General features: G+C 40.6%; 1 protein-coding gene across 4 annotated transcripts in view; it reads right to left on the reverse strand.

Moving 5' to 3' along the window:
- Positions 1 to 25,697, reverse strand: part of uggt2 (UDP-glucose glycoprotein glucosyltransferase 2) — a 39,102-nt gene that overhangs the window by 8,008 nt on the left and 5,397 nt on the right. For 3 of the 4 annotated variants that reach the window (XM_041057187.1, XM_041057188.1, XM_041057186.1), the window contains exons 7-32: positions 25,574 to 25,670; positions 25,425 to 25,497; positions 25,134 to 25,234; positions 24,757 to 24,856; positions 24,222 to 24,282; positions 23,816 to 23,907; positions 23,496 to 23,646; positions 22,181 to 22,300; positions 21,916 to 22,001; positions 21,648 to 21,783; positions 20,962 to 21,093; positions 20,673 to 20,837; positions 20,353 to 20,476; positions 20,165 to 20,263; positions 18,117 to 18,211; positions 17,327 to 17,533; positions 14,104 to 14,235; positions 13,344 to 13,474; positions 11,717 to 11,812; positions 11,410 to 11,512; positions 10,510 to 10,589; positions 8,296 to 8,485; positions 7,998 to 8,156; positions 7,719 to 7,804; positions 4,802 to 4,886; positions 4,526 to 4,608 (exon numbers count right to left, since the gene is read on the reverse strand). In XM_041057187.1, the coding sequence (XP_040913121.1) occupies positions 4,526 to 4,608; positions 4,802 to 4,886; positions 7,719 to 7,804; positions 7,998 to 8,156; positions 8,296 to 8,485; positions 10,510 to 10,589; positions 11,410 to 11,512; positions 11,717 to 11,812; positions 13,344 to 13,474; positions 14,104 to 14,235; positions 17,327 to 17,533; positions 18,117 to 18,211; positions 20,165 to 20,263; positions 20,353 to 20,476; positions 20,673 to 20,837; positions 20,962 to 21,093; positions 21,648 to 21,783; positions 21,916 to 22,001; positions 22,181 to 22,300; positions 23,496 to 23,646; positions 23,816 to 23,907; positions 24,222 to 24,282; positions 24,757 to 24,856; positions 25,134 to 25,234; positions 25,425 to 25,497; positions 25,574 to 25,670 (2,984 nt within the window). Of the gene's footprint in view, positions 1 to 4,290; positions 4,372 to 4,525; positions 4,609 to 4,801; positions 4,887 to 7,718; positions 7,805 to 7,997; positions 8,157 to 8,295; positions 8,486 to 10,509; positions 10,590 to 11,409; positions 11,513 to 11,716; positions 11,813 to 13,343; positions 13,475 to 14,103; positions 14,236 to 17,326; positions 17,534 to 18,116; positions 18,212 to 20,164; positions 20,264 to 20,352; positions 20,477 to 20,672; positions 20,838 to 20,961; positions 21,094 to 21,647; positions 21,784 to 21,915; positions 22,002 to 22,180; positions 22,301 to 23,495; positions 23,647 to 23,815; positions 23,908 to 24,221; positions 24,283 to 24,756; positions 24,857 to 25,133; positions 25,235 to 25,424; positions 25,498 to 25,573; positions 25,671 to 25,697 lie in introns of all 4 variants that reach the window. The other variant, XM_041057189.1, reaches the window with a different exon arrangement.

Genomic DNA, 25,697 nt, shown 5'->3' on the forward strand with positions numbered 1-25,697 from the left:
TTTCTCTGCCTGCACCTTACCACATATCCTCAAATCAAAGCACTGCACTCTCTCATTGATCAGTTGGCTTCTGGGGAGTCACCACACATCTGTGGGGTTTGCGAATACAGACTGCCCGCCATGACTAAACCAGCCATTATGTAGGGCCTCCAGCACAACAGTGGGCCCCCCAAGATAAGCAGCTTTAGAGGGTCAGGTGAGGGCCCATTTGGCTGACTCACCCGAGATAATCTGGACCTCTGGAAGGAGCCACAGAGCTCTGGATAAATCCTGAGCAGTGGACAGCACTAACTGGGCAAAACTCTACTTTTGTTTTTTCCACCAACTCTGTAGATTTAGCTGGGTCATTCTCTAACCTCTCTGTGGAGACCATCAAGATATCAACATCAAGTCATGTTCAAGAGAGTAGACAGAAAGACCAAGGTGCAAATAGTGCAAATGTATTATAAACCACAGCGATAATTTGTGCATTATTTTCCATTGTTTATAGAGCTATTTGCCATGCTGCTTGACCTAAGGAATGGGCTAAATATCACAACCTGAAAAAACATACAAAGCATTAACAAAGAAAGAAAAGCCCACCAGAGTAAATATATTACTAGGGGACAAAGAGTGGGCACAAATCTGGTCATGGTATCCAATCTAAAGTGTAGAGTAGTACAAAATAGTGTGTCAGAAGAGTTCATAAATAAGCAAGCATCACTCCACTGAGAGCAACTTATAAAGATTTTGGTCAGTTCAGTCAGGAATGATGGAAAGTGATGGCAAAATATTTTCCAAGTCATGCATGGTTGGGGTTTTTGTTGGTTAATATTTCAGAAGGAAGGTTTTTAATCATGACTAACTACCAAAACACCAACATACATTTTACCCACACAGCGCACCATGACAGATAATACAACCAGTTTTTCCACCATGAGTAGTATTCTTATCACAATAGATTACTACTCTGTGATTCTCTTAATCTTCTGAGCTGTGAGGTCTGCAAACACCTTTTGATTTTGCCCATACTGAGCCCCCTGCATATACAAAGCCACAGAAAAAAAAAGCACTGTAATCTTTCCACAAATCATAAATGTACACATAGAAAATGTATGTTATGGAGCAACCCTCCCTGTTATCTGGATTCAGGTTGGAAGAAACACTGAGGCTCCTATAACTACTTGGGGAGAGGTGGCTTTTACCACAGCCTCCACCTAAAGTATAACTCCCTTCAGGTAACAAAGCCACTGATGGTCTCTCAAATCTGATGCTTCAAATTTCTAAGAGCAGCATGAAGGACATTAAACCCTAGCCTGAAAGTTGCAAGAGAGGACAACTTTCCTTCATCTTCCTCACAGTCAAAGACAATAAAGAGAGCAAGAAAGAAAGCACAAAAGATAGCAATCATAAAACAAAGGAGTAAGAACAACGATGTAAGAAAGAAAGAAAGAAAGCAAGAAAGAAAGAATAGGACAGAATCTATTTTCAGTCAGGCTCCTTATTGCTCTGTAAAGATAAAGCTCCTTTTAAACATGAGAGAATGTGTAACAGCTCTGTCACCCAGATTTACTACTGCTTGCTGATGGATGGATCCACCTCACTAATTCTTCAGAGGTGCTAGATCAATACATGGCCTTCAGTTCCCGCCCTTTACAACTAATTCCTCAAAGCATTCTGAGGTTACAAATGAAGTAATGCATATAAAGACATCTTTACTTTCAAACCAACAATATTTTGTAACATCACAAGTCAAGGTCTACACAATGAATTTGCTGAAATGTTTAGACCCTTTTACTTTTGCAGACCTTGCATTATTATTGTGTTGTGCTGTCATTTCAATGTGGATTTTTCTGGGACCATCATTCAGAGTCCTGTGAAAAACCCGTCTGTTCTATTAATGAGAAAACAAATATTTTCTTGTGAGGGTTTTGTCAAACAAATAAATATTGTTCCAACATTTTGTAACATCTGTTACTCATACTTATTTGTATTTGGTGGTTTTCATCGATGATTTCTTTCAGTCTGTCTTTTAATTAGTCGTTGAGTTGAGACCAGCTGCCTTCCCTTAATGTTAAAGGGAGGGAGTAGAATGCTGGGGTTAGACTCTCCAGAGAATCTTTATTCACAATAGACTAGATGGGCAAAAATGTTTACGCACAGTACAGGATATATAGTTAAATTTTTTCCTCAGCATGATATGTGGCCTCTAACTCTTAAAATTTCTGAACTAGAATCATGCCATAAGAAATCAAAGAAGACTTTTGATACAACTCTCCTAGGACCATGATCTGGGTGGTTGAGAATCTTCCCAAACATTCCAGAAGAAAGTATTCCCCTCTCTCCAAATGCAGTTAAATTTAAGTTTAATTTTTAATTTTAGACCCATACATCACAGGCACTTAAGGAACATTTATGCCTCTTGAAACCATCTTATTTAACCTGTTAATGTTATAAGTATTTTTATTTATTAAATGCAAGCATACCATGGGAAATGGTCTTAAGATTACATTCAATTATAAATCTATTCATCAATCTATCCAACCACTTTCAGCTTCTTATCTATTCCTGGTCAAGGCAGAGGCATGCTATACAGCGTAGCCAAAGATGTTCTCCCCAATGACATCCTAGAGCTCCTAATTAGCAAATGCTAAGACCAGGAGGGATTTGTAATCTCCTCAGCTTGTTCTGGGTCTGCCTCTGGATATGTTCCCAATTGGACAAGCCCAGAATACCTCTACAGGACGTGTCCAGTAAGCGTCCTGATCAGAGAGCCGCACCACCTGATTTAGCTTCTTTCAACATGAAGGAGCAGTGATTCCACTCCAAGCTCCTCAGCCTGTACCTGAGGATGAGCCCACCCAGAATGTGCTTGATCTATTGCTGAGGATACAGACACAGCTCTTACTCCAATTACACAAGGAACAGATGGCTCACAGCAACAGCAGTATATTCCCGAACACCTAAATGCACATGGTAATAGCCCTTCCAATGCCCACAAATGACATGTGGACTGGATGAGAAAACTACCAAACCCCTCCAATACTGGACGGGTTTTACACAATAACCCTCCAATACTGGAGTTGTTTTATTGTTTTAGGAAGGAAAAGAGCTGGCCCACGGTTCCATGACTAGGAAAGAGACTGCACTGCCACTACTGCATGTGAGGTTCAACAGTCAGTTTGCAGCATCCTTACACTGCTGGGGAGTCCCCTTAGCCATCAAAGCCCAGATGGCTTCCTCCTTGAACTGCATGGCTTCCTGAACTGATTCTTCTCTTCATTCTAGTGAGTCTCCAAGACATATGGCAGCAGTTCAGTATCCAAAACAACATTCTGGTTCATATCAGGTAGGCTCAGGGATTACCCATATGAGCACTGAGGTCTTCCAGCACAACTCTTCCCACGTGGTGCCTTCTCCAGGGCCCCAGAAAGAGACTCGAATAATGCAAAGCACTTTAAATTGCTATTCAGCACAGAGGCACAGACCTCATACAAGTGGTCCTCCTGTTCTCCAGGGAGAACTCCAACATGGAGTTGCTAACCAGGGGCTCAAAAGAATCCCCAGATCGAACTGACCCATCTCACCTTGGTCAACTCCATAAAAAGAGAAGGTCCAGCCCCCTACTCACGAATATGGTTCCAGAGCTTGTGCTCTGCATCGAAGACAAGCAAAGATTTATGTAATTGGCACTGGACAACCCTCTGCTCAATCCACATTCCAAGAACTAAAGTATCCACCTTTACCTGCAGACTGATCAGTAACACATTACTGCTGATGATAAACCCAACAATATTTGAATTCACACTACAATTCAAAACACAGTATATGTATGGATGTATGTAAGTGTGCACAACACATTATGTTTATGTGCGTAGTTTAAGCTTAAGCATGAACACACATACATGTATATAGGCTACAACACTACCTGTAGTGTTGTTGATACTCTAAACTGACCAGATATATAGATAGATAAATAAATAAATAAATAAATGCAAAAGAAAAAGAAAATGTAAATATATCACATGAAAACACAGTTCTACAATATTACCTGATAGAAAATAACATTAAGTCAATCTGATTAATTACAAAACCCAGAGTAACACAGCAGTTGAAAGCAACCAATAAACACTGCATGCTAATGAGTATGACAAAGAAGTTTTAGGTGTTAAATGGGTTGCAGCAACACTGCCTACCTTTTCTCAAAAGTGCTCCAAACACTTCATACAGCAAGCATTAAGTGAGGAGACAGGATCACACAGTTAGGAAGTGTTGGGGGGAAAACACACAAATGCACACACACACACATACCTACAGAAGCACATATTTTTTGCAAGACTAGATCTTACAGCATAATATTGCAGCCTGGATCCAGGGGAGGAATAAGATCTCCTGAAACCGCAATGTATAATTGACAAAAAGAAGGCACATCAACAAACCCACCAATCAATGAGCTCATAGTTGTTCCTGCCAGTCAGCTGCGGGAGGATTTTAATCATACTAAAAATCAACCAAGTTTAGATGCATGAGAAAATAGACTACACACCTTGCTATGGAGTCCCAAATGCCTTTGCTTTCACTAGTTTCACTTAAAAGATCTTCATTGATTTTCTCTGCCTTTTTCTGCACCTGCAATAAGAAAGGAGACACAAAACAATGATACTCTTACTGATTTTATCACAGGCTGTGTAAAATCATTTCAGCATCCTCAATTTGTGACCTGTGAATGACATGCACATCACAGAAAACTGCAGAAGAGTATGGTATATTGAATAATGTTCAATGCTAGGAAGGGTTAAATGAACATATGAAACACACTCACTCTGACTTTGATGATCTTACTGTGGAAACTGTTCAGCACAACTATAACATCACCAGCATCTGCAGGGGAATCGGTTCCATCGTGCCTGAAGGAGTGGGTGAAGAGTGAAAAACTGATTACCATCACTGAGAGTAAAATCTATTATGATGAAATCTCAACAATGGATCTGCAGCTGGTTAGCCTAACACAGGTAAAGCCACACCTGGAGACTGAAACGTAACAAACAGAATAAAATTTATGAACAGTGAATTGATAATTTTCAAAACAATAGCAGTGGAATGCACCCACAATACATGTCATTTATATTATAATTTTCAGCAATCTACATGTTAGTACTGCCTAGATAATTCAGCCCTATCCATATATAATCTAGACACAAACTTCTGAACTAGAAATCAGTAACATCAGTTGAATTTTTTTTTTTTTTTTACTGCATAACAGTCCAGTTCACTGTACTATCACACATCATACAACTTTGTTATTGAACAAGCTTTTTCTAATCTTAAAGTCCAACTGAAGTTATTCCCTTTAGCAATCAATAAATTTACTGATATTTTTTTTTCGATAAAAGAAAGAAGAAAAGATCTTTGGTGATATATCATAAATGCTCCTTTAAAGCTTCCAAGCCTTCTGAGTGGGCAGACTAATGTATGTGTTTGATTGACAGGTGAGTCAGCAGGGGCACAGAGATACAATGTAAACAAACTTAGATACTAGATAGATACTATTTAGCAGAGGAATTGACGAATAAGGACCAAACCATTTAGCATCTGAAACCAACCAGTGCTGTCATTTGCAGGTACATCTTTAGGCTCTTCAGTGTGCTACAGCTGACTAAAGAGCTTTAGGCCAACAGCAACAGTGTGTTACCTTTCATTAAAATTCATATATAATGTATATCCATTCAGTTATGGAACTCCTCAATCAATCAGTCTGACTTAAATTTGCATGCTAATAGCGCACTTGCATCCACCATTTATGGGAATTACATTTTGTGTGTCAGTAACAGATGTTGGCTCACATGTTCAAACCATGGCAAGAGTGAAAGAAAAATACACAGTGGGCTGCTCTATGAAGGAGACAACAGCAGCTAATGGACAGACCACTGACAGAGAGTGAGAGCACACACTTAAGAGCCGATACTGGGACAGCTGCCAGGGTCACACTCTGGTCATATTCATTACCCTCCATCATCATTAGGAATCACCTTACCATTCTTTTATCCATCACTACTTCCCAGCCATGCTGTATATACTGGTAGATTTAATGAGAAAGTCTGTACAGTATTGACTGCGTAACACTGGCCTTTCACTGTAATTGTTTTAGGACTGATTTGTCCACTGGCGAATGTGTTCTGGCAGGCAGGATCTGTAGGGTCTGGTGCTGAAACACCAGAGAGCAAACTTAAGGCAGTTGTGACCAATAGGCTATGATGCACAGCAAGCCATTATGACCCAAATGCTTACTAAAGACAAAAAACTAACCTTATCACTATGATAAATACCCCCTGCACATTTGGCCCAAAGTGCATCCCCCAATGCACAAATGCTGCTTATGCTTTGCCCCTTCTGCTGTCACCAGTGCAACTCAGCCTTTAGGGCTTGTGTTAGAAAGCACCAGAGATCAATCTGTATCCCTGCTCTGAGGAGAGGAGAGCTGGCCATCTCATTCATCGCTGTCAGGGCGAGGCACAGTGGCAGCAAAGGGTGCAAGAGGAAAACGCAGGCTCTGGGACTGGAGAGCGCAGACACTCCCACTAGGCTCTGATCGGCCACCTAACCAGAGCAGAGCGCCGCTAACCAGAAGAATAATGACACTGCCAAGGTGAAAAATGACATCACCTCTTAGCTTCACCTGGAGGATTGGGGAATAAATCTTGGTTGTCTGATATGATTCCAGGGGAACCGAGGGCTGTATGTGTCCTAAATCTTGTGTGAGGATAGCGAGAGAGGACAATATCTGTGACTGTAGGGACATCTAGTATGGTACACTACAGTTGCCTATGCAGACTCACATACACGTTTGGGATTGTTGTAACTTTAATGTGAGTGATTATTATTCTTTGTTATGTTGCATACAATTGATACAATAAGATAGAAACATCTTTGAAAAATTAGAATTTGATTTTTTGTAGATCATAGTAGTAAAGAGCCACAGTACATTTTAATTAAGGTAAAAGTGCAGAATTTAAAGAATACAAGACAGTGGGCACTCCAGTAGCCTAAAGGTTAAGGAGCAAACGCTGAACTACAAAGTCCACAGTTTGACTCCTGACAGGGGGACCTTTGTTGCATGTCATACCCCATGTTTCCTGTCTATTTCTGCTCTCAATGTCAGATAAAGGCAAAATACCCCCCCCCCAAAAAAATCTTTTTTAAAAAAAGACAAGGCGTGGAAAATTGCATTTTTTGGACAATCTATCAAACCAACCAAAGCACAATACTGTTTCTATTCATCCAGGGAAATTAGACAACACCAACGCACTCTGTCTAGTACATGCAGCCTTTGACACCTACGCCGTCCTAACTAAAACACATTCTGCAGCTGATATTCTGCAGTCTGAGGTGGATGGCATGGCAGGTGACCAGCTGAATCATCCCTCCACTCTGTCTTCTCTTTAATAGCACCCCTTTCCTCCTACCTGTCTCTCTCCCCTCTGCGCTGTGCAGAACTCCCTGCACTCATCAAAACCTTGAGCTGCTACAGTGTCAGCAGCTCTCCATGTTACCATAGTGATGGGTTTCATAGCTACCAGTATGAAATGGAAAGGAAGCTGAGAACAACCTTGATGCTGAGCTACTGATGAAGTCACCTAATAAGCATCATTTTAACTAACCCCCCCAATATTGGTAGGTGATAAGATAGGAAATACTACAATGGCATTAAAAATAATCTGTCAACACTGGTAAATACTCACGTGAGAACCTGATAGATATCTTCTGACCTCCCTTTACGTAATCGTAGGATCCAGGCACCGGGATTGGCTTTCAGCTGGAAATATCCCTGTTGTGGTTTAAAAAGTGAGAGTATTTATGGTAAGAATACAATTCACACTTGTTTTCTCAACCCTGGCACCAGACACTTTCTGTTCCAAATCTGTTCCTTACTACTGTACTTAACTACTATGATATCTATGTCATCTATCTAAAGCAGTGCAAAACTGTCTTGGTAACTGTGAAAGAAAAAGGCTGCTGACCAGGTTAGCCATGACAATAGTGTCATACATGAGTGGATCTCGACTCATGCCCAGGGTAAACTGCAGTCCACGGGGAGGCTGGCCAGTTGACAGGTCAAAGCAGTGGCCTTCCAGTAAAAGGTGCTCGAGTTCATACTCTGCTGTCACAACCCCGCTAACCTGAAAAAAAAAAACAACAAAACGCAACTTACATAGCACAAATCAATGGAGGAATGATCAATAGAAAGGATCTCCTCAACTCCACATGGGCAGAATAATTATAAGATTCCCAGGTAGTAACAACTAAGAAGCAGGATACCTCTTGTAGGTGGATGTTATCCAAGTCATGGGGGCTGCGGACTGCTTGCACCATCCAGCTCTCTGGTGTGATCATGTTAAGTGTGAGGAGTGGAGATTCTGGGAGATCCATGAAGCGGGCAACTGGTCCTGGAGACACTGTGTCGTTGGCCAAGAAAGCCACATCAGACTCCAAGACAAAGCGGTAAAAGCTGTGAGGACAGACAAGAAGAGATGATCAGAATTTAAGTGCCTGCGAATTAACTACAAATGGACATAACATCTCACAAAAATCCCTAAAATGGTGGACATGTCGCAGGACTTTTTGCCACCAGTGTGTGACAACAATTTCATCCAACAAACTGAAATGATGACATGTTGTGCTATAGCCTCCTTTCTAGGACAAGAGAGATGGGCTCTATTGTGACAGTTGGGTATATACAATCTCTTCAAAGTGAGGAATCTAATACTATTACTGCCAGTGTTCCTGCTCAGCCAATAACAGAAATATGTGCAGCAGTCTGTACAACAGAATTGTTCCCTTTCTCCATTATTACCCAGAGTTGTCGCAGAGGCCAGCCTTGGGCTAATCTTTATGCTAATTGCTTTTCTTCAGTGCACTCTCTGACACCAAGGAGTCATAATGAATGTAGATAATGTGACAGATGATAAACATTACCAATGCTAATTCTTTTTATTTAGAATGCCGTTTTATCCTCAAAGGTACACCAACACATTCTTTATTCACAGCGAGATTCCTCAAAACTTAATTCTGGCCACAGCAGCCATGTTTCTGTGGACCAGAGCAGAGCAGTTAAAGAAGGGCTGTTGGTCCCAGGGTGAGATGGGAGCTGCAACCACAGCACAGGAAGGTGGTGAGGGAAAGGTTGTAGTTAAGGAAAAGAAACCCAGTACACCAGAGGAAACCGTCTTCATTCAATTGGTTCTATTTTGTGAGATCACCGATTCTCCACAAGAAGAAAAGTGAGAGGAAGAACATGGGCAGCCCTGTGGCCTCAGTTGTGCCACTTACCGCAGTCTAACCACTATAAGAAGAACAACTGTGAATAAAACGAACCCACTGACACAGAACAGGAGTTATGTGCACCCACTAACAGTAATATATCCAAGGGTGGGCTATAGGACTACCAAGCTTATGGCTCTACAAGGGACATGAAGCAGGGAAGTTGTAACTTGTGATTGTAAAATTCAGCTGCTGTTTAAACTAGACATCACTAACAGGATGTTTGTAATGAAATACAAAAAACTGAACAAAGCTCCACTGGCCTGTTTTTGTAGCCACAGTGTTTGTTTGTTTGTTTGTTTGTCATTTAAAAGTGAATTAAAATCCCAAAGCAGAAGTTTTGTAGGGCTGGCCAAGTGTTCAGATTTCTGGCTTTTAAGACTCTACTCAGCTCAGGTACTCGTCTTTTCAGTGGTTGCATATGAGGATGCCGCTTTAAGAAATCAACCAGCAACACAAAACATTTCATTTACAAAGGTAAATAACGTGTGTAATAAATAACCATGTGTCTTCACAGTTATTTATTGGACCAGTGGACTGGCTGTTTGCAGACATCCAGCTTATTCATCTCATGTGAAAACATCATGTAGCCATTTGTGTCATTTACAAGCAATTGTCACTCAGGGGGACAGGAAGAGTGATCGGTTGGGGGGGGGGGGGGGGGGGGTGCTTTTGAGTGAGGTTTGGGGGAAGAGCTATTTCAATCAATTCAAAGTCCAGCTGATCTCTAACAGAGGTTAATAAATGTTATAATGTCAACTGTCCCTCCCAAGTGAGCATACACTTCCTGCCATTTGGTACTGGAATAAAAAACACAAACACATGAGCTACAAACGACTCAACCTGTTCTGGAACAAATTAAAAGAAGAAACATCCCAAATTACTTAATGATTAACATTCACGAAGTGGTGTGAATGTTATTGGACAATTTGAACTTTTCATTTGCTGCTGTTGTTTTTTTTTTGTTTGTTTTTTTATTTTGTTGTTTTTACTGCATGACTTGAGCTACAGCAGTGCAAGCTGTAAGCAATTTAACCAGAGATGCGAGGGGACGCCCAAAGCAATAAGGTGGTGTTATTAAGCAGATTGCATCTGTGCAGTATAATCTTACAAAGGAAAGGAGCGAGGCAGAGATGCTAAGTCTGCAGCGGTCAGAGGATACACAAACAAGCCAAACAGGAAAATTTAATTACTGTTGGAGCGAGAGCTTACCTCTTGAGGGGCATCTCGGACAACTTGGCCCTGCAATTCATAAACACCTGCAGTCTCACATTGACCACTTGACTGAGCACCTGCAGGAGTCACAGAAGAAGAGACCCAGCAAGCAATCAGGAGCAAAGTAGATAAAGACCAGCAGAGAGGCCACTAGTACATGAGCCATTTGCTGAACAAAAGGACTCAAGGCAGCTTATAGTTTCACTGCCCATTACTCTTACTATACTGAGTTTAAGAGGGTTCTCAAATGTCAAAGCACAGACATTCTTACATAACATCTTTCATGATATAAGAGTGGTCAGAAAAATAATGAGCCAGTGGTTACAGGCACAGCGAGCTGCCTTCCTTACCACCAGATGTGATGTTGATGTGCTGGCATCATACTTTCTACAGCATGCTGCAGCCGACTACTGAAAAGTGTACACTGCAAACAACGGCTACTGAGGGTGGCTGTCTCGCTGGGTGCCTGTAAAGGCTTGGTGAGTCATATTTTCATATTCTCCCAAGCCTCCAGCAAGATGCTGCAGACAGCTAGTGGGATTCAGTGAAACTAAGCCCACTAAGAAAAATGTTTCGAAATAACCTTATCTGGTCAAACAAAAAATAAGCATACCAGTATGTGTTTCAGCACACAAAGAATGAATAAGCCTTACTTCAACAAAAGAAGGAACAGTATCTTTCAGCATAAATAAAAAGCATAAAAGAATATAACCATGAAACATTTGATCATAGCATCAATATGAGAATAGGGAAAAAAGACAAATTCTGTCATTTGCACTTTGCAAAGATTTGTGTGTCTGTACTCTCTTTCAGTGCAAGTGATTTTAGGGTATTCTTGCTGTATTAGGAATCAATGGAGATAAGAGGAGAAGATTAAGAGAGATGAATACAGCTTACAATCAGCAGAGAGGACATCTTCTGTGCCTCCCTCGTGAGGGGGTCAACGATGGCCACCACATCATAGAACACCTCATTTTCACGTGGGGAGAGATGGAGCAAACTGAGGAGGAGAACAGCACAACAAAGCGAATTCAGCGACACAGGGTTATACAACACTTATTCAGCAGAACTGCAAATCAAAAGATTCACTTCTCTGCACTGCTTGAAATGATGGCATAGCAATTTTCAAATGCATTATAACAAAAGCAGAGTGAGACTGCTGAGCCAATAGGACAGTAGTAACAGGAAAAATAACTCTTCCCACCTGTAGCTGTCTTTGATAAAGTGGACATCCCTCCTGACCTCTCCTTTGGGGGCTGCAGTTAAGAGGGCATCAACTTTCATGACTAAGTCACTGGCGCTGAGGGAAAAGAGGTGTAGCACGGTCAAGTCCATCGTTTATTAATGATTCATGTTAGGAGAGATGTCAAACAGAGCTCACATAATGTGATGTCAAGCTGTTAACAAGGTAGCCTCATGAATCAGTGAAGGCTACCTACAAACTGAGAAAATGATGATGTCTTCATTGCAGAATTTTTGTCTTTCACATACCATACAGGGGCTTCAGAATGCATCCAGACCCCTTCACTTTTTCCACACTTTGCGTTGTAGATAAAATTGCAAATAGATAAAACTATAATTTTTTTCCATAATTCTACTCTGATAAACCCTCAATGACAAAGTGAAAACATGTTTTTAGAATTTTATGTATCAAAAACTGGAATTCTCATTTACAGAAGCATTGAGACCCTTAATTCAGCAGGAAAAATAACAGCTTTGAGTCTTCTTGGGTAAGTCTCTATGAGCCCTGCACAGCTGGATTTGTGCAGTTTATCCCATTCTTGCTGGCAGATCCTCTCAAGCTCCGTCAGATTGGATGGGAGGAATCTGTGAACTGCCATATTTGGGTCTCCCCCACAGATGTTCTATGGGGCTTTGGCTGGGTCACTCAAGGACAGTCAAATACTTGTCCCAAAACCACTCCAGCATTTTCTTGGCTGAGACACCTGCCTCACGTCTTGTGTACTCTGGAGCAGGTTTTCTTTGAGGACCTCTCTGTATTTGGCTGCATTCATCCTTCCCTCAATACTGACCAGTCTCCCTGTCCCAGCTGCTGAGATGCACTCCCTTAGCATGATGCTGCTGCCGCCACCATTCTTCACTGTTGGGATGGTATTAGCCAGGTGATTAACAGTGCCTGGTGTTCACCAGACGTAGAGTTTGGAGCTCTGGCCAAGGGGTCCAATTTTTGTCTCATCAGACCAGAGAGTCTTTCCCAGTCTTTACTCTCATGCTCTCACAGTCCTTAAAATGCTATTTTGCAAACTCAAAGAGGGCTGTCATTTGCCTTTTACTCACAGTGGCTTCCGTCTAGCCACTCTACCATGAAGGCCTGATTGATGGAGTGCTACTGAGATGGTTGTCCCTCCTGCAGGTTCTCCCATCTGTGCAGAGGTCATCTGAAGTCCTGTTAGAGTGACCGCTGGGTTTTTGGTCACCTCCCTGCTTGCTCTTTTTCTCAATTTGGCCAGATAACCAACTCTAGGAAGAGTCCTGGTTGGTTGCAGCATTGGAAATGGTTTTATACCCTTGTCCTGATATATGCTTTGCCATATTTTTTATCACAGAGGTTTACAGAGAGTATAGACTGATAGGCAAAAATGGCAATTTGATCCATATAAAACTGAATCTACAACACAACACATTGTGAAAAAAGTGGTCTGAATACTTTCTGAAGCCTCTGTGCATAAGAGGACTCTGTTTATAGATCCTTCCAAACAAATGTAACACATAGAAAGAGGGGTTAAAAGGATGCATAAATGTCTATTAGAGAAAGGGAAAAGAACAACATTTTGTATCAAATAACGAGGTTAAAACAAATACAAACATACTGCTTTGGCTTCATCCCCATCTGTTTAACTTTGGCTTTGACTTTCTCTGCAGAACCACTCAGTGTAATCTTCTCCAGCAAATGGAAATCCCCCACGGTGAATTCTTCTTGTTCCTCAAACGGACCAAGGATCTAACATGGAGAAAATAATGCAGTCAGAACATGACTTTTGCAATTCTTATCTCAGCATGTATTATTTACTACTTGCCAGGGGGGTGTTAAATGTAATGTGATTATAACACAGTGTTTTATCCACTTAAAGTCATGGTATTCAGTGATGTGTTTTCCTCCTCTCTATTTTGGGAGTAGAGTCCTGCCACTGCAGCAGAGGAATGTAAAATGATATTAATTGTTACTGCCATCTCAGAGGCTGGCCTCTTCATCCGTAACTGTCAGCATCGCTGCTGCTGAGACATCAGTCATCAGCTCTGTGCACACATACAGTCAGCAGATACACAGACACTCACACAAACACACACACACAGTGCCGTTTGTGCTACTTGTGACCTTTGAGAAACAGACATCATGCTGATTTGACAGTACTAAGGATGCACTCTGAAAACACTAGAGGGAAAAACCTCCAAAGTGCAGCAGCTTACTCCACTGTAGCAAACATTAACAACAACATTTAACCAATGCTTTTCCTAACTGACAATATAATGTAGTCTATTGCACTTTTTAAGCAGAAATCTGTCAGTCATTATTGTTAAGTAACCATTAGTGAGCATACAAAGTGAACTGTGTTAGAGAAGTCCACTCACCCTGCCGTTGCTGATCACCGCCCGCTCTCCAGGACCCAGTTTTAAGACGTCTCGACAGAACAGCTGCTGACTACGGATAAAATCCACCTCCAGTGTGTTGAACTTTTTCTCAAAGGCATCAACATCCATGCCCTAGAGCAAAAATAACAAAAGTTTGTTTAGGATGTTAGACAAATTGATTGTATTGTTAACAAACGCATTTCTGAAGAATCTGTGATGTACTGAACAATCCAATAGACTAGCACAGGGTTCTTTGTCCATATACAGTCTGTCCAAAACAAAATATGAGTGATGCATTAGTGTAAGGAATGATGTATGAGACAAAAAATTATTCACAATATCATTGATGACTTACATCGGTGCAATCACTGCAGTTTTCAAACATAAAATATTTCAGCCAGAGGAGTGAGCTGTCAAAAATGCACGTGTGAAAACGAGATTAATCAATTTGTAATTAATACCACAAACTCTTAATTAAGCCTCTGCCATTTTTGTCTATAACAAATTAGGTGTGGGAGTGCGGAGGGTTTGTGGAGTCAGGTTATTGGTTTTTCTAACATTTCCCTCCTCCGGAGAACAGGTGAAATACCAATAATGTCAGCACAATCCAGTCAGCAAGTCTGTCTGGCAGCCTATAATAAACTCATATCCCTTGACTCTGGGTCTCAACTCACACAGCCACCTCCTACCTATCTTTCCATAGCTATTTACAGCCCATTGTCTCCCCATTGTTTAAGGCTGGTATAACTGCAGGGCAGTTTGTTATGGCTGGTCCCAAATGTAACCTGTGCTATATGACTTATCTTGATGGGAGAGATGGGAGCTCTCCTGTCAACTGATTTGTTGATTAGTGCCTGAGAATTTGTTTTCTCATGTGCAATTCTGCGTGGGTGGATACTGCATACCACAGCATTTAGAACACTTGTGGTTGTAGACTGCTTCTAGCAGCAGAGTGATGGTCAGGCTTGGCTGAACGCATGTGGCTCACACAACCATGAATGGTGAGCAGGAGCTCGGCTATTCAGCAGGTCCCAGAAACCAGGCTTACACCAGTGCTTTTTACTTAAAGATTCAGAGTGTGGAGCCTGCCTTGTGTTGCCACCTGTGACAGATCAAGTGGAACTGACAGTGAGTAGGCTGCTTGCCTTGGTATCCACAGACTGTAGAGTATCATGCTTGCTCTAAATGTATTCTGTTAGCTGATGTTCAGGAGAGGAATGAGCAGTTGGGCTCATCAATCACCATTTTCCCCAACTGTGCACTTAAATCAAGAAAGCAGGGGCAGACAAATCTCTGTAAGTGGTTATATCCGACATGTTTTCTTATTTTTTTTACCATTATGCTTATTAATTCTGCCTAAAATGTTAGCAATTATATTAGTGCAAAGCAACATTCCTCCCCTTTCTCAAAGATGCATCTTCCACTGACACAATCGAGAGGACCAACCTAAAATCAAATAAGCAAACCAAAAAAAACAAAAACAATTTACTTTCTTATTTCTAACACAGTAACTCTCTCAGTGTAGCCCTGTATATCTTTCAGGGTATGGATTATACTGTATGACACAATATAGCATGAGACAATATAAATAAATCAGCCTTGGGAGCTTTTGCTGCACTATTTATGTTTAAGCAGCTATCCCTTTGATATCTCTAGTTGTATTAGTCCGTTGCATGCAGTGTTGCAAATCAATGAGTCAGGCTGTTTAATGGCAGTATTAGATTTATAGGATTTTGCTACAAAAAGATGAAGTACCTTGATTTGTCAGGTGCTACAAGCTGTAGCCTAAAACCAACACTTCTGTTTGGCTGTATTACGTCTAAATTGTTTATCAACTGAATTTTGAGAAAACTAACCATACCACAGTATATATCAACAGAATATAAAAACAAATATATCAATACAGAAGATTTTACGTGGCCTGAATAACATTTCATTTGTCGATCTGATGAATTTCGTTTCACACAAACAATACTCTTGCATTGTTCCTATGCTTCCTAGTTTACTTTGCTGGCCATGGATCTTCTGACAAATGTCAGAAACATCAAGAAGTAGGATTTCACCACCTCAGCTCAAGTGCATTCATGTGTTTCACAAAGCAGATAATAAATTTCAATTTTTTAATAGGTATCGATTGGCATAAGAAGATTTGTATGTTTACCGCCAGCGTTAACACACTTCAGCAATTCTGCAGATAGGAGACATCTAATTCTCATATATTCTACTTGTAATGAAATTCATGTAAATTGTTCGTTTCTGTCAGGAGGCAGATCACATGTGCTAAAAACCCAGTACCATATGAATGTGCCATCTTGGTTATACAGCTCGCTAATTAGGTCACACTAATTAGAATAACATAACAAAACTGACATTTTAACCCACTCCCCCACAACATCGCAATATGCTCAAGTTTCAGTGCATAAATAATAATGTATATAATATAATAATATTATACAGATGACAATTGGTGGTTTAAGAGAATATTAAACACAAGGAAAGTGTAATATAAGAAACTATTAGTAATAATATTGTTGATATGACCAATCAGTAACTGTTTCACTCAGAATAATCAAAATGTTGACTGTTGACTTTCATTACTGATACAAAAACATTATTTTTTGGTTTTGTTTTTGTTTAAGAAATACAAATAAGTACTTCCATAAAATGTGTTTTGTTTTCTTTTTTCATTTTCAAGAGAAGTCAAGATGCGCAAATGTAATCATAACACAATCAGCTACACGAGAACTTTCGCAAAATGACGCCTAAATATGGCAATACTTTTTTATGATTTAAATCAATCACATATCTGATCAAATCACGAGTAATGAATCTGACCATAGATGACAGCGTTCGGTTCATGACTACGTGTGGTGTCTATTTTTATTACTTGGTGCTATGCATTAATTTTGGTTGGTAAAAAAACTGTAACTACAAAGCAGCCTGTAGGAGAGGAACATTTGCACAAATTTATATCATATGATGATAATGACAATCCAAGGCCACTTTTAGTCTCATATCACAGTATCATCAGCAAATCAATGTCCTGTCAAGTCATACCCAAAACTCAGGACAGATTATGGTACTTTCAGGATTGCAAAAGTACAGGTCTAAAAGGATCCCTTGGATTGCTTGAAACATGAAAGAAATGCAAATTAAATGTTTGGAATCTGATCATCTCTGAAGTGACAAAAAACAGAACTGCATTTCTTAATCCCTCGTTTACCTGCATCAGTAATTCCTTCATCTTGGTCCCCTGCTGGAGGAGCTGGCTGCTTTCCTCTTTCAGGAGTTTCTGCACAAACTCTACTGTAGCCTTATTCTTCTGGGTGAGGAAAGAGGCCCAGATAGCCCTGTACAGCACAGTATTATCTTCACTGGGCTTTCCACTGGGGTTATCTATCACCCCCACGCGCACTCCAGGGCTGGCCTTCTGCTTGCACACACACACACACATACAAACAGCAGTGATATAATTTACACAAATATCACACATTCTCGTATTTCCAGAAACTGCAGGTGTCACTGAGGGAGAGAGCACTGGGAGGGGAGAGTGTTGAGTGCTTAAAAGTAGCAGTAAAGGCTTTTCCTATTTTACTTATTCTACCAGAAAATAATCTTTTTTTTTTTTTTCATGACAAGCACAAAATGCTTGCTTGCTTTATTACACCTAATTCATTTCTAGTGTATCAACAGAGTATTTCATTTTAGGAACATCTGTATTGCTGATTTTTGTGAGAGCACACAGCAGAAAATTCATTTCAGAGTCTTTCTAAACCATTTTAATGTTATTCACCCTCTCTGCTTGTATGTGAGGCATGGCTTTACAGCAGACAAATGCAGCTGTAGGGAAGCCAAGTGCGAGATTTATGTCAAAGACAAGCTATGGCGAAAAATGTCATTGATTGATTCAGAATTCATTCCTTCCAAAAATATAAGGCTTGTGATATATCGTCAAGACTACACAAACTAAGTCATGAGAAGATAAAATGGGGAGAAGGGATGATGATACTCACCACATGTTTCAGAGCATTAAGCAACAGCTTTCTTCCTGAAACCCTCTCTAAATCTCCAACTATCCATATGGTCACAGGACTCATCCCATCTTCATCTAAGATAAAAGAGGAAAAACTATGTAGTACACCAAATACATACATATCACACCACATTCAATTAAAGCATACTGTTACAGCACATTCTAACTGGTGACCATAAGATAATGCACACAGTGGCCACTTTATTAGGTACACCTTTCTGATAATGAGTAGGAACCCCTTTGCCCCTAGAGCAGCCAGAATTCTTTGTGGAATGGATTCAAGAAAGTACTGGAGACATTGCCATGTGTTTGTGCTCCATATTGACACGACAGTATCACACAGGTGCTGCAGATCTGTCAGCTTCGAATTCATGCTGCGAATTTCCAATTCCACCTCATCCCAAAGATGCACTATTGAACTGAGACCTGGTGACCGGTGGCCACTGAAGTACACCAACCTCACTGTTGTGTTGGTGGAACGAGCTTGAGATGATGTATGCTATGTGACACGGCTCGCTATCCTGCTGATAGAAGGCATTAGAAGACAGGTAGACTGTGGCCATAGAGGAATGCACATGATCAACAACAATAGGTAGGCTGTGGTATTTAACGATGCTCAGTTGGTATTAAGGGGCCTTTATGTGTGAGAGGGTAGGGCAAGGAGGGACTGAGCCAATCAATGCACTGCACACAGCTCTACAATGAAACAACATTTTACCCATTTGAAATAGTAAAAAAAAAAAAAAAAAAAAAAAAAAAGAAAGAAAATCAATACGTGGCGGTCAGTGTTGATATTGCGGCAGGCTGTCACAAATAAATCTATGTATGGGAAAAACTGAGAAGAGTAAAAAATATTTTCGGCTCATTATGAAACTGTGGCAGGACAAATTAGACTGTGGCAGGCCACCACCATCTAGGTAATTAATGGGAAACACGGCCTCAGTTTCCTGTTCTTATGTGACAGGAGCGGAGCACACTGTGGTCTGCTGATGTAGCCCATCCATTTCAGCGTTTGACGTGTTGTGCGTTCCGAGATGTTCTTCTGCATTAGCTCTGCTTTAACACCCTGCCTTCTGGTCAGCTTGAACCAGAGCACGGGCCATTTTCCCCTGATCGCTCCAATTTAAAAGGCATTTTTACACAAAGACAGGCTGCTCACTGAACTACCACATCTGGCGCCGACAATCATTCCACCGTCAAAGTCACTTAGATCACATTTCTTACCCCTTCTGATGTTTGGTCTGAATAACACCTGTAGTTCTTTACCTTTTACAGGTATAGTCAATAGGGTAGCCACTGAGTATACAGTCAAAGCAACAGTGGATGGCAAATGTATTTTTTTTTAGCTCTGAATGTCAACCTTAATACCTACATGGTTTTTAGAGAGAGCTAGTTATCCTTTCAAAGAGTCTGACAATCAGATGAAAGTGAGAAAGAAAACGAGGCACAGCCGTTACAGTGAATGTTCAGTTTGTGTGAGATATGAGAGAGAATGAGACATCTGGCAGAGAGCTGAGTATATTAAAGGAGAATTGTGCCACCTGTCGTAGTTATATTCCCCCCAGTCAATCAGTCAGTCAGAAAAGCAAGCAGTCAGCCGGTCAGCTAGACCACAGAGGCAGGATCGCAATCAGCCTCCTCAGCCTCACTGAGACACCTACACTCTGGGCCTGAGCTGTGAAATGCAGCTCTGATGACCATTTAGGCTGCTGGCTGAAAGCCAGTAAGCAGACCCAGCAATTATCTTGCTGGAGGCGCAGCCTGTCTGCCTTGACAAAGGTCAATTTCACACTTTCATAGATCAGTAAAGCAGTGTAGGATTCATTTTTGTTTAGATACTGCTTGTTTTACAAATTTTCAAGAAGCAAATGAACAATAGCTGTTTCACTTTCGAAATGACACGATGCAAATGTTTGAATTAGTTATTCATACTGTTGCAAGTCACTGTGCTACTGAAAATGATATGGTGTGAATCTGAAACTGTGTTTATTGGGAAAGCAAGGCATGAAATTACAAGTAATGTCTTACCACTATTTGTAAAGTACTTCATTCTCTTTGCCACCACAACTGTCTTGTCTCTAGCATCCAAGAATGAAAACATAGTTGTGTCCTCCCAATCATTGACAACTGTAAAACAAGAAGGATAAAGTAAAAACATAAGATGAATATAAAGGTAAATCAACACTGGATGGTGTAAGATGAGCAGCAGAGGTCACCTGGCATGGCAGTGAAGTCAAGGTACTTTCGGTCGGTGCTTAGAATAAGAGGGTTTATCCTGGGAACCACATTGGCCTGCTCCATTAGATAGTCCACCACATCCGAGCCCTCACTTAACTGACCCTGTAGGCAAAGGACAAAATGTGCTACATCACTGAGAACATCAGTCCATAAGGATGTACTGGATTGCATGTATGCCCTACGTCTAAACAGTTAACATGAAATGAGGTGCAAACTAGTCTATTGATCTATTAGTATAAAAGTAAAAGCTGGTAGGTTGAATATGAAGAGTGTCTGTTTTCATACGGATGCGATGTACCATAAAGACAGCTCTCTGGAAGGTGGTGGTGGTGTCCATTATGCGCTGCAGGATGATGGTCTCCAGCTCCTCTGGGTCCATCTCATCTGGGCTCAGAGGGACTCCATTAAATAAAGCTAGAGGTAGGGCACCCAGGCCGCTCTTTTTGTAGAAGAGGGCACCGTCCTGACGCAAAACAAAACATGGACTAAATCCTGGGCTGTTGTTCCTACTTAATCAAAAATTAAATAATAATCTATATTTACCAATTACTCCAAAGATCAACGAGAGAGACATTTAATTTCCTTACCTTTCTTTTGTCATCATAATCGGATTCTACACCTAGAATCCTTTCAGCATTGGCTTTAGGGAATTTTCTCTTCAAGTAAGCAGAGAGTGTATCGACAGACAGTGTCTCCCCTACGTCTACTTTGTTGTACAGCTGCAAGAGAGAGGCAAGTCAAATCAGCTTTGACCATCACAGTCTTCAGATCCCTGCCACTGTCAATAATTTCCAGCTCTGTTTGAAGAGCTGATACCAGAAGCAAAATTCCACTGACTCATCTAGTCCAATAATGTCTCAAACCATGGGATAACAGGGGACATAATATAACAACTGACTTCCAAGGCATGAAGAGATGTGAGCCGGCAAGAAGCTTGCTTTATAGTAATTTCACACAAGTGTTGCAACCCTGAACTTTTTTAGACAGTGCCCGGAGGAGCTATATGTGAGAACACAAACGTCCGAATCATTTAGACCGGACATTTAACAGAACCAAAGTCAGTAGAATGTCTGATTGAGCCTGAGTGTGAATAGAGCAGGCCATTGTCAGAGAGTGAGTTGTAGCACACAGCTCCTGTTGTGCTACATGCGTGAACTCCAGACAATGTCCAGATCCAATTCTCCGGACTGTCCGGAGTTCATATGAGAAAATGGCTTTGATTATTCTTCGTGCTCACTAAAACAACAGAGATTTATATATGTGATATACTTACTGAGACCATGGACATCAGCGCCTGGGATAAATCGTATTCGTCTGCAATGTAATTCAGTAGTCGGTAAAATCCAACCCCTGCATCTGAGAAGCCATCAATTTCATCCTTGGTGTTGACAACAAACACAAATCCAATTCTATAAAAAAAGGAGGCAAAAGCAAGTATTCAATTTGCAGTTGAAATGAGAATCCCTACCTGGTAAAGATTATAAATGCCAAGAGTGCACCACATGAACAGCTGCAGAGGTGTGAGAAATAACAACACCAACCTCAGGGGAATCTTATGCTTGTAGAAAAGCTCTGCTAGTTTCACCAGTTCAACGCTTTCTTCTTGTAGTGGATCTAGGAAGAGCACCTAACAACAAAGCAAACAGTTTCGATAATCAAAGGCAACACCCCACAATTTGACAAAAAAAAAAGTATTTAACTGAGGGTTGCACAAGAGTCAGAGGCATCCAAAGAGCTTCACGGGATCAACATAACAACTGTACTACAATGAAGACTGTCCTGAATTCCCCTCTGCTATCAACTCACCAAGTTGAAGAAATTGCGACGGATCTGCCGAATGACTCCAGGAAAGGTGGCTCTGAGGAGCTCCTGTACACCTGTTGGCCAGTTGCGGTACATCGGGTCATTCTCTATGTCATTTATCCACTGGAAAAAAAAAGAACAAACAGAAATTAATATTCATGAGTTAAGTGACAGTAACAGAAAAGCAACCTGGAATACTTCACTCAAGGACAATTCAGACTCAATTCCCTCTCTAGTTATGGCAGTGGTACTTACTGTTCTAACAAAATCCTTAAGTAATTCATCTTTCTTTCTTTTTTTTTTTATTTCCTTCTTACCAAATTGTTTTTTTCAATACACAAATGCAAATGACAGATCTTGTTTCACCCAGTTACAATATTTGGCTCACTCGAATGGGCTAGTGATGCCTATAAATACCTTACTCTTTTGATTTTGTTTTTCCCTCCATTCTGCCACTATAGCTTCAAGAAGAACGGCCCACCACTCCTGATTCCAAACTTTCATTTTCACTTTCAGAAAAATGCACAGAATCTGAGAATACAGAGCTGAAATAGAAGAATTTATGGCTGTGACTGCATTGTCAACAGCAGCTACACCCTGTAATTCACATTAATGAGTCAGTGTGGTTGGTAAGCATATCCTGTTATTGGTCAAGAGCTCCAAGATACTGCACAGTGTTAGACTGAGTAAAGAATAATTTCTTTCCTGTTACCCGTTTTATACTGGGAATATTTAATTACAAGGTGTAAAAGGTGTATGGATTCAACATAAATGTTCTTTAACTACAGCAAACTGCTTGCTCTCTGCTACTGTTCACCATCAGAGAAGTCTATTTGATATGGAACAGTGGTCTTTCTCTCCATAACTCACAAGTCTTCCCATGCTGTAAAAGTTTGTCTCACTGGCAGACTGCCTTTATCTCTCGTGCATACTGTCTGCTCTTTCCTTCCATGTATGTGTCTCTCTCTCAGACACTCTACATATATGCATAGTCTCTAAAAGGAGAGATGCAAGTTGAAATGACATTTTCAGTTGAATGAGGACACGCTTAATATCTTTATTTCTTTGGCATTTTTATAGTACCTAGAATATTAAAATGACCAGAGGGGCCAAAATGAAAACTTGCAAGTTTCTAATTTGATAGATTTTCTTGGCTAACTTCCCAGTTAATAATTGAGGTTTCTGGCAGGCTCGAGACTCTTGCAATAGCCTGATGACTGAGACACTAATTCACACCCTGGTGCAAGTACACAAAGAAGCAAAAACACCTGCAGTGTTGATCTGGGCCAGATGAATAATTCCTCTGGACATGACTCACCATTATAGCTGGATGTCTGATATCTAAGGCATAGCTGTCCTCCACAGCGTTCACAGGTAACCTCAGCAGCTTGCCCTGATGTTCTCCTTTTATGCCTAGGTTATGAAGCCCCTCCAAGACCCTGGCCTCTCCTCTGAGGATGTCCAAAATGCTGTAAATGCAAAATCACAGGCTATTTTCTATACACATACTAGCTGTGTGGTGGCTTTGAAATGCAGCCAACTCTGATCTCGTTGCAACAGGATTACTGGGTTGATGGATAGGTGTGAGGCTTTCTGAGAGCAGAGGCAGACCACAAGTCCCTCCTGCTGCGTTCCTACCTGAAAGGGTTGTGAATGTCCAGATCAATGTGCAGTCCGTTGATGAAGAGCTCCCCGTCTCCTGGGTGAACACCGATGGTCTCACTGAGATGCTGAAAGAACAAGCTTGATGTGTTAGTCAAATGCCAAGACTCCTAAATGAGAGATTCTACCTTTCATGTCTGACCTGTCAACGAGAAAAAAAAAATGTGAACAGAGACTACAGTGGCAAGTAGAAAGGATAAAGTGTGCACAGAGAATAATAGAAAAGTAAGAATAAAATGTTGCATTTGATGCCGTTATTGAATTTATTTCAGATACAGATTAGAAACTCAATCTCTAAAATAAAACCTGTGCAATGGCTAAGGCTGTTATCAAAGAAAACCTGCTGCACCATCATGTGGGAACCCTGCTTATGATATCGCACCTTTTGGTTCTCCTCAATTTCTTTTCTCATTTCCTGTTTTACGGCCACTCTTGTCAGTGATCTGTGGGAACAGTAAAACATGTACAGTCACCATCAGCTTTTACCATATCCCCAGCCGGCTGTAAAATGTCAGTTCTAATCTCCAAAAACCTGTGGGCTTCAAGATGGTACATTTGCAGTCAATTCCCTGTAAACACTCGACTCTTACTCAGCACTTTTTGGTGTTATTACAAGCTGCCTGGCAAACATCAGAAAACCTGATTAGATCTCTGTACAACAGATGTATTTATAGTGGAGGTAATAGGTGTCAAAAGGAAATGTAATAATGCCCAAACAAATGGGTTTATAAAAAGCAAAAAAAATGAACCTGAAAAATATATTTCAGGTTCAATTAAATAACAGTATTTGTTGTGAGTGGATTCACACACATTTTTGGAGAGTAGGGCTCCAAAACAAAAAAGAAACTAGATTTTGGAATTGTACCAAATGTGTTAGCCACTCAGTCAGAGAGAGAAAATAAGGTGATTTTTCTTACCTGGCTTTGCTTGGAAAGTTCTGACTGAGGTCTCGCATGAGCTTCAAAGCATCAAACTTTGGCATGGACATGATTCTGGCAGCTGCTTGGAAACTGAGATCTGTTGAGATCAATGAAATCATCAACAGTGACAAATGCACATTATAAAACCAGGCAAGGCAATCAAGACTATATTGAATGTTCTATGACACACTGGCTGTGTTAAAATTATTAACTGTAGCCAAGCAGCCAGCAGTACAAAATTAAAGCATCTCCTGCCACTAATGTATTAATATACAGGCAGTCTGAAGTTAAAATAACACACATTGCAGCCATTATAATTTCCAACTACATTAATAAACTTTTTTCTTACAATCACTGAAACAGAAGACTGATACCTTGCATTTCCCACACTTTGAGGGGAGCCATATCATTAGTGCTCTCCAGAAGATGTTTGCGAAGATCAGTGAGTTGCTCTTGTAGTTCAGGATGAGATTTCCTTAAAAGAGGTAAAAAAAAAAAAAAAAAAGAGGAGGATAGGTATATAAATCAAGCATTTCTTTCTGTCTCTTGATTTGATATCTTTCATCTCACAAATCACAGGATGCACTGAAGCAATAACAGAAAATACAAGAGATTTTTTTTAAAAATGTTTTTATAACATTTGACGTTATGGTTCAGCTACTTACTTTAATGTTCCAAAAAAGAATCCTTGGACTTCATCGTTATCATCATCCTCTGTGTTTATACCTGTCTTTGAATCTATAAAGCAAAAGATTTGTGTTTAATTGCATTGGACAAAGTGAAATCCACCACGTTTGATAAGTCACTAACTGACCTTTCACTTCAGTGTCATCCACAGCTTTGTATTCTGTGCTTTTGATAGCCAACTCAACACCATAGCCAGACAACAGCATCTTTTGAGGTTTTGGATCCTGCAGAAGTGAGAAGCAGAGTAATGG

Source organism: Toxotes jaculatrix, chromosome 15 (genome assembly GCF_017976425.1).
Source record: "Toxotes jaculatrix isolate fToxJac2 chromosome 15, fToxJac2.pri, whole genome shotgun sequence".
In the NCBI taxonomy this organism is placed as follows: Eukaryota; Metazoa; Chordata; class Actinopteri; family Toxotidae; genus Toxotes; species Toxotes jaculatrix.